Source organism: Cucurbita pepo, chromosome 4 (genome assembly GCF_057944985.1).
Source record: "Cucurbita pepo subsp. pepo isolate OVF chromosome 4, ASM5794498v1, whole genome shotgun sequence".
Classification (NCBI taxonomy): Eukaryota; Viridiplantae; Streptophyta; class Magnoliopsida; order Cucurbitales; family Cucurbitaceae; genus Cucurbita; species Cucurbita pepo.
Genome location: NC_141801.1, coordinates 8,636,340 through 8,648,363, shown reverse-complemented (window position 1 = coordinate 8,648,363; position 12,024 = coordinate 8,636,340). Strand labels below are relative to the sequence as shown.

Sequence of the window (12,024 nt, the reverse complement as noted above, 5' to 3'; positions counted from 1 at the left end):
CATAAAAGAATATCTAACTAATCAAGTGTCGAATCCGAATCCAAATCCTAATCCAATAACATGACCTCGACATCAGTGGTAACATACTAAAAAAGAGCTATCCATAAACTCTCAACCGTCTTTTCTCACGAGTTCAAGGCTAAAGAAATCCACATATAAATTTGAATTTTCGACCTTTGCTTATAGTTAAAGATTTAAACTTTTAATCTCTTGATCGAGACGATACCGAAACGGAATACTCTTTCTATGGTGTGTTTTGTTTGGAAGGTGAGTTTCAATTTCTTAGAGAAGGGTGTGGTGGGCTCTATCCTTTTGTCTTCCACAACAAGACGAAATCTTTCATAAAGAAGATTGAGATCTAGAGAGAGAAGAAGCAAAAAACAAGTTATAATAGAGAAATTGAGAGATGGGTTTTGTATAGGGCTGCGTGTTTTGTTGTATTATTTCAAGCATTTTCCCAAAGGAGAGAGAGAAGAACGAAGAACGAAGAACGAAGAACAATCGACAATGTTCGAAGGATCAGTGTCCGAGCACCTTCATCAATTCTTAGCTCCAAGAACAACAACGACTACAACAACAACAACAGCAACGCCACCAAATTCTAATTCCCTTCCGTTTCTTCTTCATTCTCCAAATTTCAACTTCCACTCATTTGATTCTTACAATCCATCTTCTAATCATCATCTCGTTCATCAATCTTCTGAGAACGATAACGAGACAACGACGATGGCGAATTTGTCGGTGGCTATGGATTTGGAGGATCATCATCGTCATAATCATCATAATCAATGGAGCAATGATGAGCTTCTTGCCCTCCTCAGAATCAGATCCAACATTGACAATTGCTTCCCTGAATCCACTTGGGAACATGTTTCAAGGTCATCAAATTAAATTCAACCCCAAAAACTTTCAATTATATTATTATGATAGTACAAATAAATGCAATTGCATATATGTTGGTTTCTTTTTGTTCATAATTGAATCATGTTAGGTACAGAAAATTAGGAGAGGTTGGCTTCACAAGAACACCAGACAAATGCAAGGAGAAATTTGAAGATGAGAGTAGGTATTTCAACCACATTAACTACAACAAAACTTGCATGTTCCTCACTCATGAGCTTAACTATCATCAAGAAACCGAGGACCGTGGGGCCGTCGTTGTAGTACCTGAAGAAGCCAAACACGAAAAGGGAAACGACAACAACAACAACAACGATGACAACGACGACAACGACGAGCAACAACAGAGTAGTAGTAAATCGAAGAGGAAGAGGAAGACGAGGACGACGAGGCAAAGGGAATTTGAAGTGTTGAAGGGTTATTGTGAGGATATTGTGAAGAACATGATGATCCAACAAGAGGAGATTCATTCAAAGCTTTTACATGAGATGTTGAAGAGAGAAGAAGAGAAGATAGCTAAAGAGGAGTGTTGGAAGAAGCAACAAATGGAGAGATTTCATAAGGAGCTTCAAATGATGGCTCAAGAACAAGCCATTGCAAGTGATAGACAAGCTACAATGATTGAAATTTTGAATCAAATTTCAATTTCAAACCCTTTTTCTTCCTCTAAATCCAAGAAGGATTTACAAAATTTGCTTCATTCATTGAATCATCATCATAATAATAACAATAATCTCCCTAATTCTCCTTCTTCCTCCTCCTTAATCCAAACCCAAAACCCTAAAAACCCTAGTTCATCGACCCGAATCCTTCCTCCTCAAGACCCGAATTCAAACCCGCCACCATTTTCCATTCAAAAGCTTCCCCAAAACCCGAAAAGTCGAGAAAAGGAGGTAGATGACTTGGGAAAACGATGGCCGAGAGATGAAGTGTTGGCTCTAGTGAACGTGAGGTGTAGCCTTTACGACAACAGCAACCACAACAACAGTAACAGTGATCAGGATAAGAGCGGTGGCACGGATCAAGCAACGTTGCTAAAGGCGCCGTTGTGGGAGAGAATCTCGCAAGGAATGCTTCAATTGGGTTATAAGAGAAGTGCGAAGAGATGCAAAGAGAAATGGGAGAATATAAACAAGTACTTTAGAAAGACGAAAGATGTGAACAAGAAGAGATCTATTGAGTCGAGAACTTGCCCTTATTTTCACCAACTCAGTACATTGTACAATCAAGGAGGGAATAGGAGCATGGAAAACTTGCCGGATAATGTTGTCGGAAAACCACTATGACCTGTCGCAAAACCTCCTAGATTTGTATTACATGTCTCAAATAACGTTGTTGGTTCGAGGCTATTTGTAGGTTGTCTATGGATTCTTTTTTGCATAATATACATTATATTAGTTTACTCGGGTTTTTTTTTTCAAATGATTAATCTTATCTAATTGCGAGATCCCACATCGATTAGAGAGTGAAACGAGTGTCAGCGAGGACGTTGTGCCCCGAAAAAGGGTAAACTGTGAGATCCCACATTGGTTGAAGAGGGAAACGAAATATTATTTATAAGCATTTGAAAATCTTTCTATAACAGACGCGTTTTAAAAACTTTGAAAGAAAGCCCGAAAGAAAAAGTCGAAAGAGGACAATATTTGCTAACGGTGGGCTTGAGCTCTTACACATAATTAAAAAAATAATATCTTCATTGGTGCGAGACATTTTGAAAAACAACCAAAAGTAAAGTCATCATCTAATACTCATTTGAAGCTCCTGACCGCCCCAGAAAAAGAGGAAAATACCCATCTCGAGTAAAGAAGAAGTAGTTCATGGGAAATCAAGTGGGGTTAGATTAGATTTGAATCCAATAACCAAAATCCCCGACCTCGTGTGAAATGCAACAACTTGTCCCAAAGTCCACAAAGCTACTCAGCCCAAACCACAAAATCAGCAACCCACGAGAACAACGAGTACAAGTAGGTCAGCTCACGAATGTAGCCCAAATATTATTTAATATATTAAATATTAATTCGAGCCGTTCATTTCTTTTAACTAAACTAATCATTTTAGTGTTATTATGAACGTCATCGAGACTTTATAAACCTATAGATTATTGTATTTACAATGAAAAGATTTCTCCAACTCATATGACCATCAACCGTCAGATCGAACGTTTCCGACATCATTAGAATTCGTGTACATAAAGTTTGAGAGCCTAAGTCAAACCTTTGACTATCTGATCATTTGATAACACTTTGACTAAGGAGCTTAAATGAATCACAGTCGTCTGATAAGAGTGGGCCCCGCAAACGCACGTGCGGCTACTATTATTATTTTGTGGACTTAAAATCTTTATACACTGTTTAATTATTATTATTTTTAGTAGTATAATGACAGAGTGGCAGGTGGCTGCATCAGATTGCTGCAGGCTCATCACATGTGATGTAGATATGTTGCAGTGAATCAGAGCCCCCCCCCCCCCCCCCCCCCCCCCATGGAGTAATGGGCCCACTCAAGCTGAAAACTCTGCTCACATTATTGTTTTATTTAATTTAATTTTATTCCATTTTTCTTTTGTTGGGATAGAAAAATATAAAAATAACTTTTTGTTTCTGTAATTTGGTTGGTTTTGTTTTGGGAAATGGTTTTGTGGCCGTTGATTTATTCTGATTAATGGACAACGGACGACTGAGATGAAGCGTGTGGTGGGACCCAGATTCCTTTTTTTTTTTTATTTTTTAATTATTTTTTTTTTTGGATGAATTATTGTGCTATCAGTGATTCTTTTTCTGTCTTGTCGCTCGTGTGCATTGTGAACAGAGATCCATAAATACAATAATAATAATAATAAATTCAAATTCTTTTTATTCTTTTTTTCCCTCTTCCTTTTTCTGGTTAATTTGTGTGTTCTTCCGAGTATATAATGACGTGGATTATATCAAATTTGGTAGAAGTTCGGGGTAATTTTAGGTCAAAAAGATAAACCAAAAATAGAAAAACGCTCCATGCTTACAACATGGTCATAAGTGTTCAGCTTTCTAGAAATATTTCTAAGAGGTCACTGAACATAAAATTGTTCTAAACAAAACATGTCTAACTTTGAAGTTTATATGATCGTGTTACCGAAAAGTAAGGTACAGTTTATATGATTGTGTCACTGATATAGTTTATATGATTGTGTTACCGGAAAGTAAGGTACAGTTTATATGATTGTGTCACCCAAAAGTAAGGTATAATTTGTTGGTTAAGTTAGTTAAAAAACCAAAATTTCTATATATATGACGCTTCAGAGTTGTAGGCTTTATATTCTGAAGTCCAATAGAAAAAGAATAAGTGGGCCGTTGTTAAAGCCCAAACGACAACAGAAAGAAAGAAAAAACGAATGCACCAGCCGGGAATCGAACCCGGGTCTGTACCGTGGCAGGGTACTATTCTACCACTAGACCACTGGTGCTTGATGCCTAAACATCAAACTATTTATAATTTATATAATAAAATATTATTTATTATCATTATTATTTTTTAATTCATCTCTTTATTTTGCAAAGCTAGTCACTCTCCACTAAACATCGTCCTTCGATTTTTGTTAGTTATTTATATTATTATTTTATTAAATTTTAATTTCTTTTTTAATTTAATTAATATCTCCCTATTGTATAGTTGAAGTTGGTGGCCCATTATCCCACAATATCTCCAAGTGGTTGTATTTTTTTTTCAAAAAAAAAAAAAATCATTTTAAGTATGTTTGTTTCTTCTAGGAAGACAACGTTGAAAGTTTATATAGAGTATTAGGGTCTCTACCTTGACACTATAAAAAGACTGATAGGCTCGTAACGTGTATAAGATCTTAATTTTTTCGTAGTATTTAACTCGAGTTCTACTCATTTATTTATCTTAACGTAAGATGAAGTTAGAGTTAGGATCCTTGAGTTAAAGTTGTGTTGCAACCACAACTGGGGTAAGTTTGTTGGCTTGCGAGAGAGTAAAACCTAGCTATGTGTTGGTGTTAGGTCAACGGGTAGAGGTGACCTTGATAGGCTTTAATGTAATTGTGGGCATGGACGGAATGGTAGATAATTTTTTCAATATTGACAATTTTTTTTTTTTTTGTAAAGTAGTGTTCAAACCTCTATTTTAACGAGGATTAGGGCAGGGATTCCTTACAGGAACTTGGTAGGGATCCGGTTCCCCGTGTTAGATTCCTTACAGGAAATTGGTAGGGATCAGGATATGGAGCCTGCTGCTTATTTATAGCTTGGTCAACTGTTATATTCGTTAAACTTATTTCCGCTATATATGGTAAATAGCTATATATAGTAGATGGTTAAATCGAGTAAAGCTATATATAGTAAATAGTTATATATAGTAGATGGTTAAATGAATCTGGTAAATCTATATATATAGTAAACTGAACTATATATATCAATCACTTTCTGTCATCTGTAATTCTCTCTTGTACCTATGAAGTTATAAAAATCTTTTTAGCCAGAGTTCTCATTGCACTCTCTCTCTATCCTGTTCTTTGTGTTCATCTAGATCGAGCGTGTGCGTTGTTGTGCGGTTGCGGTTGTGCGATCTTAACACTCAATGAATACGATTCATTTTTTAATAGTAAACTCATTGAAACTTGCAATAAAATTTAGAAAGTTACTCTTTGAAATTTATATTTATATTAATTTGGGCGGACCATAAATATAATTCTTTTCTCGGTCCTATTTATCTATAGACGAGAAATCTCTTTCTACCCCTTTTCCTATTTTCGGTTTAAAGACAGATTCACACAGGATGTGACACTACACATTAAATAGATATTTCAATTGAGAAATATTAAACTTTTACTAACCTAACTTAACTGTTTAAACTTTTACCATTCAAATTATTTAAAAAAAAGTGTAAAACTAATAATTAAAATAATACTAAATAAATAAATAAATAAATAAATAAAACAATTTTCACTGCCATAAAAGGAAAAAACCAGAATTCTGCGGGCCCCACAATGACTCACGCGGGCCCCACTCCGCAAGTTTATCCACAAACATGAGTCTACTTGGCAAATAATAATTTAAAAATCTTTTAATAAAAAAAATAATGCAACTAACTTAGATGCCTCCGTACTAAAGGAAAAAAATATTATTTTAATTTTAATTTTATTATTTGTTTTTTAAAAAAATATTTTCAAAATTCTAGTATATATGAGGAAGCATACATAGTTTTTAAAAATAATAATAATTAAATAATTAAATAAAAAAAAGTATGGAAATGAGAATCATATAACTGAAATAAACGGTTGGGATGTTGGGATAAGTCGGATTAAAATAATATTATTAATTTAAAAAATAAAATAAAATAAAAATAATAAAAAAATTATTTTAAAATTATTTTTGGAGGACATAAGGTCTTGTGAAAATAGTCCTTCAATCCTATCAACAAAGACTCAGCAACAACTTGACAATAACGATAAACTCGTGTGTGGATCCTACGTGTATTTTTTTTTAAATTTATAATTTAAACATTATCCCATCATGATTTATTTTTTTAATTAACAATATTATATTATAATATTACTTTTTAAATATAATTAAAGATTTATTATCAAATTTCAGTCTCTTTTGTAGTGAAAAAAATAAAATAAAAGTATTTTCTTGGAGATTAAATTATCAGTTTTTTTAAAAGAAAAAAAAGATAATTATTATTGCGTAGAAAGATATATTTTTTATATATATATTTTGTCGAGCCACTTTTGATATTCTTTTTTATTAATAAACTTTAGCTTAAATTTTAATTATTACGCGATGACATTGATTTTATAATATTCTTGTGGTTAATCGGTAACTAAAAATACTAACGGTACCACTTTTGATATTCTTTTTTATTAATAAACTTTAGCTTAAATTTCAGTTATTACGCGATGACATTTATTTTATAATATTCTTGTGGTTAATCGATAACTAAAAATACTAACGGTAAAATTAGTAGAAGTGGCCTAAAATATATTAAGCGTTAGAGATTCTTAGTAAATAAATATAACAACTCTTAGATCTTGACTCACGCGCACGATTAAGACTAATCCAATGAATGGATTTAATTATTTAAATTTATATATAAAAAAAAGTGTGGATTTGTTGAGGGAGACGTATTTTGTACACTTAAATTTTTATTTATTAAATAAATAAAAAAAGAAATAAGTTTTTTAATTTTATTTTAATTTTAAAAGAAGGGGCAAAAGGGAGATAAAATCGTAAAACTGAAATGAATCGTCGTCAGGTTTGAAGAATCGCGAACCAGAAAAACCTGAGGCGGAAATTCATGAGATCAATGGATAGAGTATTCTCCGTTGACGGAATCGCCGATCAGTTCTTGTCCTCGCCGCCGCGAGCAGTTCCTACAGAGCCGGAAGAATCGTCGAAATTGAACCGGAGCGCATCGGAATGGTCGTTCCGGCGGTTTCTTCAGGAAGCCTCTGTATCGGACTCCTCGACTTCTCCGCCTCCGCCGCCGGCTTCTCCCTCCCCTGACGATCGATCTGAGAATAAGGAATCTGGAGAAAATGCGAATCAGATTCTGCAGAAACAGAGTAATCGGAATGAAATATGTAGTAGTAGTAGTGCGACGTCGAGGATGGAGAAGAGTAAGGCGGCAGAATCCGTCAAGATTGGACCGCCGTGTGTTCCATCGGACTCCGGTGACTATCAGGCGCTTCTGAAAAGCAAGCTCAATTTGGCGTGTGCCGCTGTAGCCTTGTGCCGAGTAAGATTTTATATTTACTTTTTACTTTTTACTTTTTACCTTTTCATTATTTGTAATTTTTACTTTAAAAACTATAAAATTTTATTTCAATAATATTTATAAATATATTTTCATGTGCTTAATCAATTTAAAATATGTGTTTTTCTAGATAAATTTTTTAAAAATTTTCAAAAACAGCTTTAATTTTTTAAAAAAATAAAAAATAAAATGTTTACAAATTTAAAACTTTTAAATTTAGTGGTTCCTGATTCATGTGAAATAGGGGTCTTATATGATGAAAGCTCAAGATTCATGTGCAAGTTCTCCTTTAGCGTCTCAACCTTCAAAAGGTTTGCAATTTTGTTAAGAATGATGCTCTGATACCATGTTAAGAATAAGAAATAAAATTGGGATCGAGAGTGCAGCAAACATTAGTGGGACTTTAGATCCTACTGGGACTTTTGATCCCACCCATGTTTGTTGCACCCTCGATCTAATTTTCATTTTTGCCCACATTTTTACTCTACTTTTTTATTTTTGATGATCATGTTATAAAGATTAATGAACCTTTAGGAATTACTAGCTCCCCTTGTGTGCAAAAAAAGGTCGGGATTCTTAGCAGCTCGGCAACTATATCGTCATCCATAGAGCAAACGACTGATGAAGAAGATGATGTCGTTGAAGGAGAAGATGGTACGAGTGAACGTAAGGATCCTACTTATGCTAAACGTGTCAGGAGGTAAATATTATAACATTTTGACTCTGTTATATTTTATAATTCTATTTTAGTAGAGTAATAAATTGGATCTTTAATTAGGGGTGTACATTCAACCCGGCAACCCAACAACCCAGACCAACCCAACCCGAACTATAAGGGTTGGGTTGGGTTGGATTAACATTTCGGGTTGGGTTGGGTTCATTTTTCTGAACCCGAACTGAATCAGTTCGGTTTCGGGTTCATGGGCAAAACGCTCGGGTTGACCCGAAACAAATAAAATATATAGAATTATTATGAAGATTCTATCATATTAATGGGTTTGCCAGAGTGCATGAACATTTACGCCCGAATTCGACGCCAACTAAATGTATGTTTTCGGTTTTGTTATTTTTAATTTTTTTGTCTTTGTTTAATTTTATTTATATATATATATATATATATATATATATATATATATATATATATATATATATATTTTAAAAACACATTATAAGAGTTTGACGCCAACTAAATGTATGTTTTAGGTTTTGTTATTTTTAATTTATTTGTTTTGTTTATATTATTTTATTATTTAATTTCTTTGTCTTTGTTTAATTTTATTTATATATATATATATTTTAAAATACCTTAATATTTCATGCTCTTTTAAAAATAAACTATAACTAACTTATTCCTTTCATGATCTATCGTTGTATTTTTGTTACTTTAACCAATTCTAAAAAATGTCGGTATTTAGTTGTCTTTAGTTTTATGACAATATTGAACTATGTTAATTTGTTACAATTTTCGCTCGTTATTTTTTATTGATTTTTTTTTTTTTGTCAATAATTATAGATTGATTTGTGTTTGTTTGAGAACTTTTAATATATTTTATTTAAGATTGTATCTGAATTAATTATCGATTGGGGATAAATAAAACTTAAAAAAAAAAAATTGACAACCCAACCCGGACCCAACCCGAAAATAGAGGGTTGGGTTGGGTTGGGTTGTGAAAAAATTTGGGTTGGGTTGGGTTGGGTTACCAATCCAATCAACCCGAACTTTTGGGTTGGGTCAAAAAATCCCCCAACCCGACCCAACCCGGACCATGTACACCCCTATCTTTAATGGTCGTGGTGTCTATTGAGCTTCTTAAAGTACATTGTGCCAAATTAGTCCACTTGTCTAGTAAACATGTCACGTCGTCATTCAATTTGTTTGTGATGGATAATCACGTTGATCAGGATCCATCAAAGGATAATATACAAAAAAGTATAATAGTCCAAGCTTAACGCTTACAGATATTGTTCTCTTTGGATTTTCCATTCAATGACTCCCCTCAAGGTTTTATCTCCTAGGGAGATATTTTCATACCCTTAATGTTTTGTTGTCCTCTCCAACCCAGGTGGGATTTCACAATCCAACCCTTTTGGGGGTCAGTGTCCTCGTTGGCACACCGTTCGGTGTCTCTAATACCATTTGTAACAACTCAAAGAAGTCAATATCTACTAACGGTGGGCTTGAGATGTTACCGTACAACCATTTAAAATGTATGTGCTAGGTAATATGAATATTTGGTTGCACTCGTTTTGTTCAAGATGTCAATCCTCATCGTACCAAGTTAGATCCCAATTCCTTAAAATGCGTATTTCCACGGCGATTCTCATGTCCAAAAGGAATACTGAAGTTGTCCTAGTCTTACCAAGTATTTGTCTCTCTCGATCCAAAGAGATACTAAAATTTCGGTTGGGAAGTTGAGTTATTTGACAGTGACTCGACCAAATATCACTTATTCAACGAGCGTTGTAAGTCGCTATATGTCTTCATGATTACCAACATGAAGAACCCAATCAAACTCCAACAAAATCCGTTATCGTAGATACTAACACAGTTATTTTCTTCAGAATGCTTTCTAACAGAGAATCAGCTAGACGTTCAAGAAAGAGAAAACAAGCACATTTGACTGAGCTCGAGACACAGGTCAACATCGAACAATATCAAATCTATCTAATTCTAATAAGTCCATTATAAACTCGATTCGATTCATTGTTGATAGGTTGCTGAATTAAGAGTTGAAAATTCTGCATTGCTGAAGCATTTCAATGATATAAGCCAGAAGTACAATGAATCAGCTGTTAATAACAGAGTTCTAAAAGCTGACCTTGAAACTTTGAAAGCAAAGGTAAGTACAAAGTACTAGCTCGTTCTTCATTCGTTCGGTGTTGATACGACGATGACGAGAACGATGACGTTTTCAGGTACAAATGGCCGAGGAAACCGTAAAGCGAATTACGGGTTCGAAACCGATGTTCTATGGCATGTCGTCGGAAGGATTGTCAATGAGCATGCAATCCTTTGATGGGAGCCCCTCAAAGACATCAAGAGATGCAGCTAGCAATCATGCTGCCGACATATCTTCTGCTGATACTCAGCTGAATTGTGTGGCAAAAGCAGCAACGGTGTCAGGGAAGAAGATGGTGAAAACAGGTTCGTTGCGTCGAGTGGCAAGTTTGGAGCGCCTTCAAAAGCGCATCCGGGGGAGCTCAGGGTGCTGTGAACCATCAGGAAAGGGAGATCAGCAATAACAGTGTTGTTTGTTGTTCTTGTTTGAAGTGTATGAAAGGTTTATTCTGTCATATTCTTTGAATGAACCTGATTGTATGTTTGAGGTCAATATCCATTTTGGAAGAATGGCTAACCAAGTAACTGTCATTCGGACTGAACCTAGATACGATATTGTCCACTGTTTGCATAAACTCTCGTGATTTTGCTTTTGATTTTTCTAAATGGTCTCGTACTAATGGAGATGGTGTTCCTTTACTTACAATAGACCCATGATCTTCCCCTTGATTAACCAATGTGGGTGTAACAGTCCAAGCTCACCGCTAGTAGATATTGTCCGCTTCAGCTTGTTACGTATTGTTGTCAGCCTCATGGTTTTAAAACGCATCTGTTAGGGAGAGGTTTCTACACTCTTATAAAAAATGTTTCGTTCCTCTCTACAACTGATGTGGAATCTCACAATCCACCTCCCTTTGAAACCCAGCGTTCTCGTTGGCACTCGTTCCCCTCTTCAATCGATGTGGATCTCACAACCCACCCCCTTTTGGGGCTCAACGACCTCGCTGGTGCACCGCCTGATGTCCACCTCCCTCGAGGCTCAGTGTCCTTGTTGGCACACTGCCCCATGTCTAGCTCTAATATCATTTGTAACAGCCGAAGCCTACAACTAGTAGATATTGTCCGCTTTTGCCCGCTACGTCTCGCCGTCAGTTTCACAGTTTTAAAACGTGTCTACTAGCTAGGGAGAGGTTTCGCTTCATCCCCTTCTCCAACCAACGTAGAATCTCACACTAGAGCTCCTTCTCTCAAGGGAATCAATTATGTTCTCTATATATGCATGAACACAAGCCCGAGTTTCAAGAACACCCAAACCGAAAACATAATGACATGAAAAGCACGTAATTCTAAAGATTCGAACTAAAAATCTTGTTGAAAAATAAACAAAAAAATGGGTCTAGAACATGTGATGCTCTTATTATTCACCAAAAACAATTTGTAGCACATGTTAGGAATCACGACTCTCCACAATAGTATGATATTGTCCTTTTTGAGCATAAGCTCTCGTAGCTTTGCATTGGGCTTCCTTATAAAGCCTTGTAGCAATGAAGATAGTATTCCTTGATTATAAACCCATGATCATTTCCTAAATT

The 12,024-nt window shown here is 35.0% G+C and overlaps 2 protein-coding genes and 1 non-coding gene across 6 annotated transcripts; 2 read left to right on the top strand and 1 right to left on the bottom strand.

Annotated features, from left to right (window-relative positions):
* Positions 1 to 289: 289 nt before the first annotated feature.
* LOC111793731 (trihelix transcription factor GTL2) lies at positions 290 to 2,302 on the top strand. Of its 3 annotated transcripts, none has more exons than XM_023675753.2 (3): positions 290 to 878; positions 992 to 1,062; positions 1,135 to 2,302. In XM_023675753.2, exons 1-3 carry the CDS (start codon positions 508 to 510, stop codon positions 2,184 to 2,186), a joined length of 1,494 nt encoding a protein of 497 aa, XP_023531521.2. In that variant the 5' UTR covers positions 290 to 507; the 3' UTR covers positions 2,187 to 2,302. The 3 variants fall into 3 exon arrangements, with proteins under 3 accessions (XP_023531521.2, XP_023531522.2, XP_023531519.2); XM_023675754.2 differs by having other exon boundaries at positions 292 to 878; positions 998 to 1,062; XM_023675751.2 differs by having other exon boundaries at positions 296 to 878; positions 992 to 2,302.
* Positions 2,303 to 4,271: 1,969 nt separating this feature from the next.
* On the bottom strand, positions 4,272 to 4,342 carry TRNAG-GCC (transfer RNA glycine (anticodon GCC)). Its single transcript has one exon. It is a non-coding gene; the product is annotated as a tRNA-Gly (tRNA).
* Positions 4,343 to 7,112: 2,770 nt separating this feature from the next.
* Positions 7,113 to 10,983, top strand: LOC111792581 (light-inducible protein CPRF2). Of its 2 annotated transcripts, XM_023674090.2 has the most exons (6): positions 7,113 to 7,635; positions 7,898 to 7,964; positions 8,188 to 8,353; positions 10,216 to 10,291; positions 10,368 to 10,493; positions 10,570 to 10,983. In XM_023674090.2, the coding sequence occupies exons 1-6, from the start codon at positions 7,195 to 7,197 to the stop codon at positions 10,894 to 10,896; spliced, it is 1,203 nt and encodes a 400-aa protein (XP_023529858.2). In that variant the 5' UTR covers positions 7,113 to 7,194; the 3' UTR covers positions 10,897 to 10,983. The 2 variants fall into 2 exon arrangements, with proteins under 2 accessions (XP_023529858.2, XP_023529859.2); XM_023674091.2 differs by lacking the exon at positions 7,898 to 7,964 and having other exon boundaries at positions 7,114 to 7,635; positions 8,220 to 8,353.
* The last annotated feature ends 1,041 nt before the right edge of the window (positions 10,984 to 12,024 follow it).

Bases quoted from the DNA above. Each gene is read 5' to 3' on its own strand.
- LOC111793731 (XM_023675751.2), top strand. From the start codon at position 508: ATGTTCGAAGGATCAGTGTCCGAGCACCTTCATCAATTCTTAGCTCCA. The intron at 879-991 runs GTCATCAAATTA...GAATCATGTTAG, and splicing joins ACTTGGGAACATGTTTCAAG to GTACAGAAAATTAGGAGAGG.
- LOC111792581 (XM_023674090.2), top strand. From the start codon at position 7,195: ATGAGATCAATGGATAGAGTATTCTCCGTTGACGGAATCGCCGATCAG. The intron at 8,354-10,215 runs GTAAATATTATA...TATTTTCTTCAG, and splicing joins TATGCTAAACGTGTCAGGAG to AATGCTTTCTAACAGAGAAT. The intron at 10,494-10,569 runs GTAAGTACAAAG...TGACGTTTTCAG, and splicing joins TTGAAACTTTGAAAGCAAAG to GTACAAATGGCCGAGGAAAC.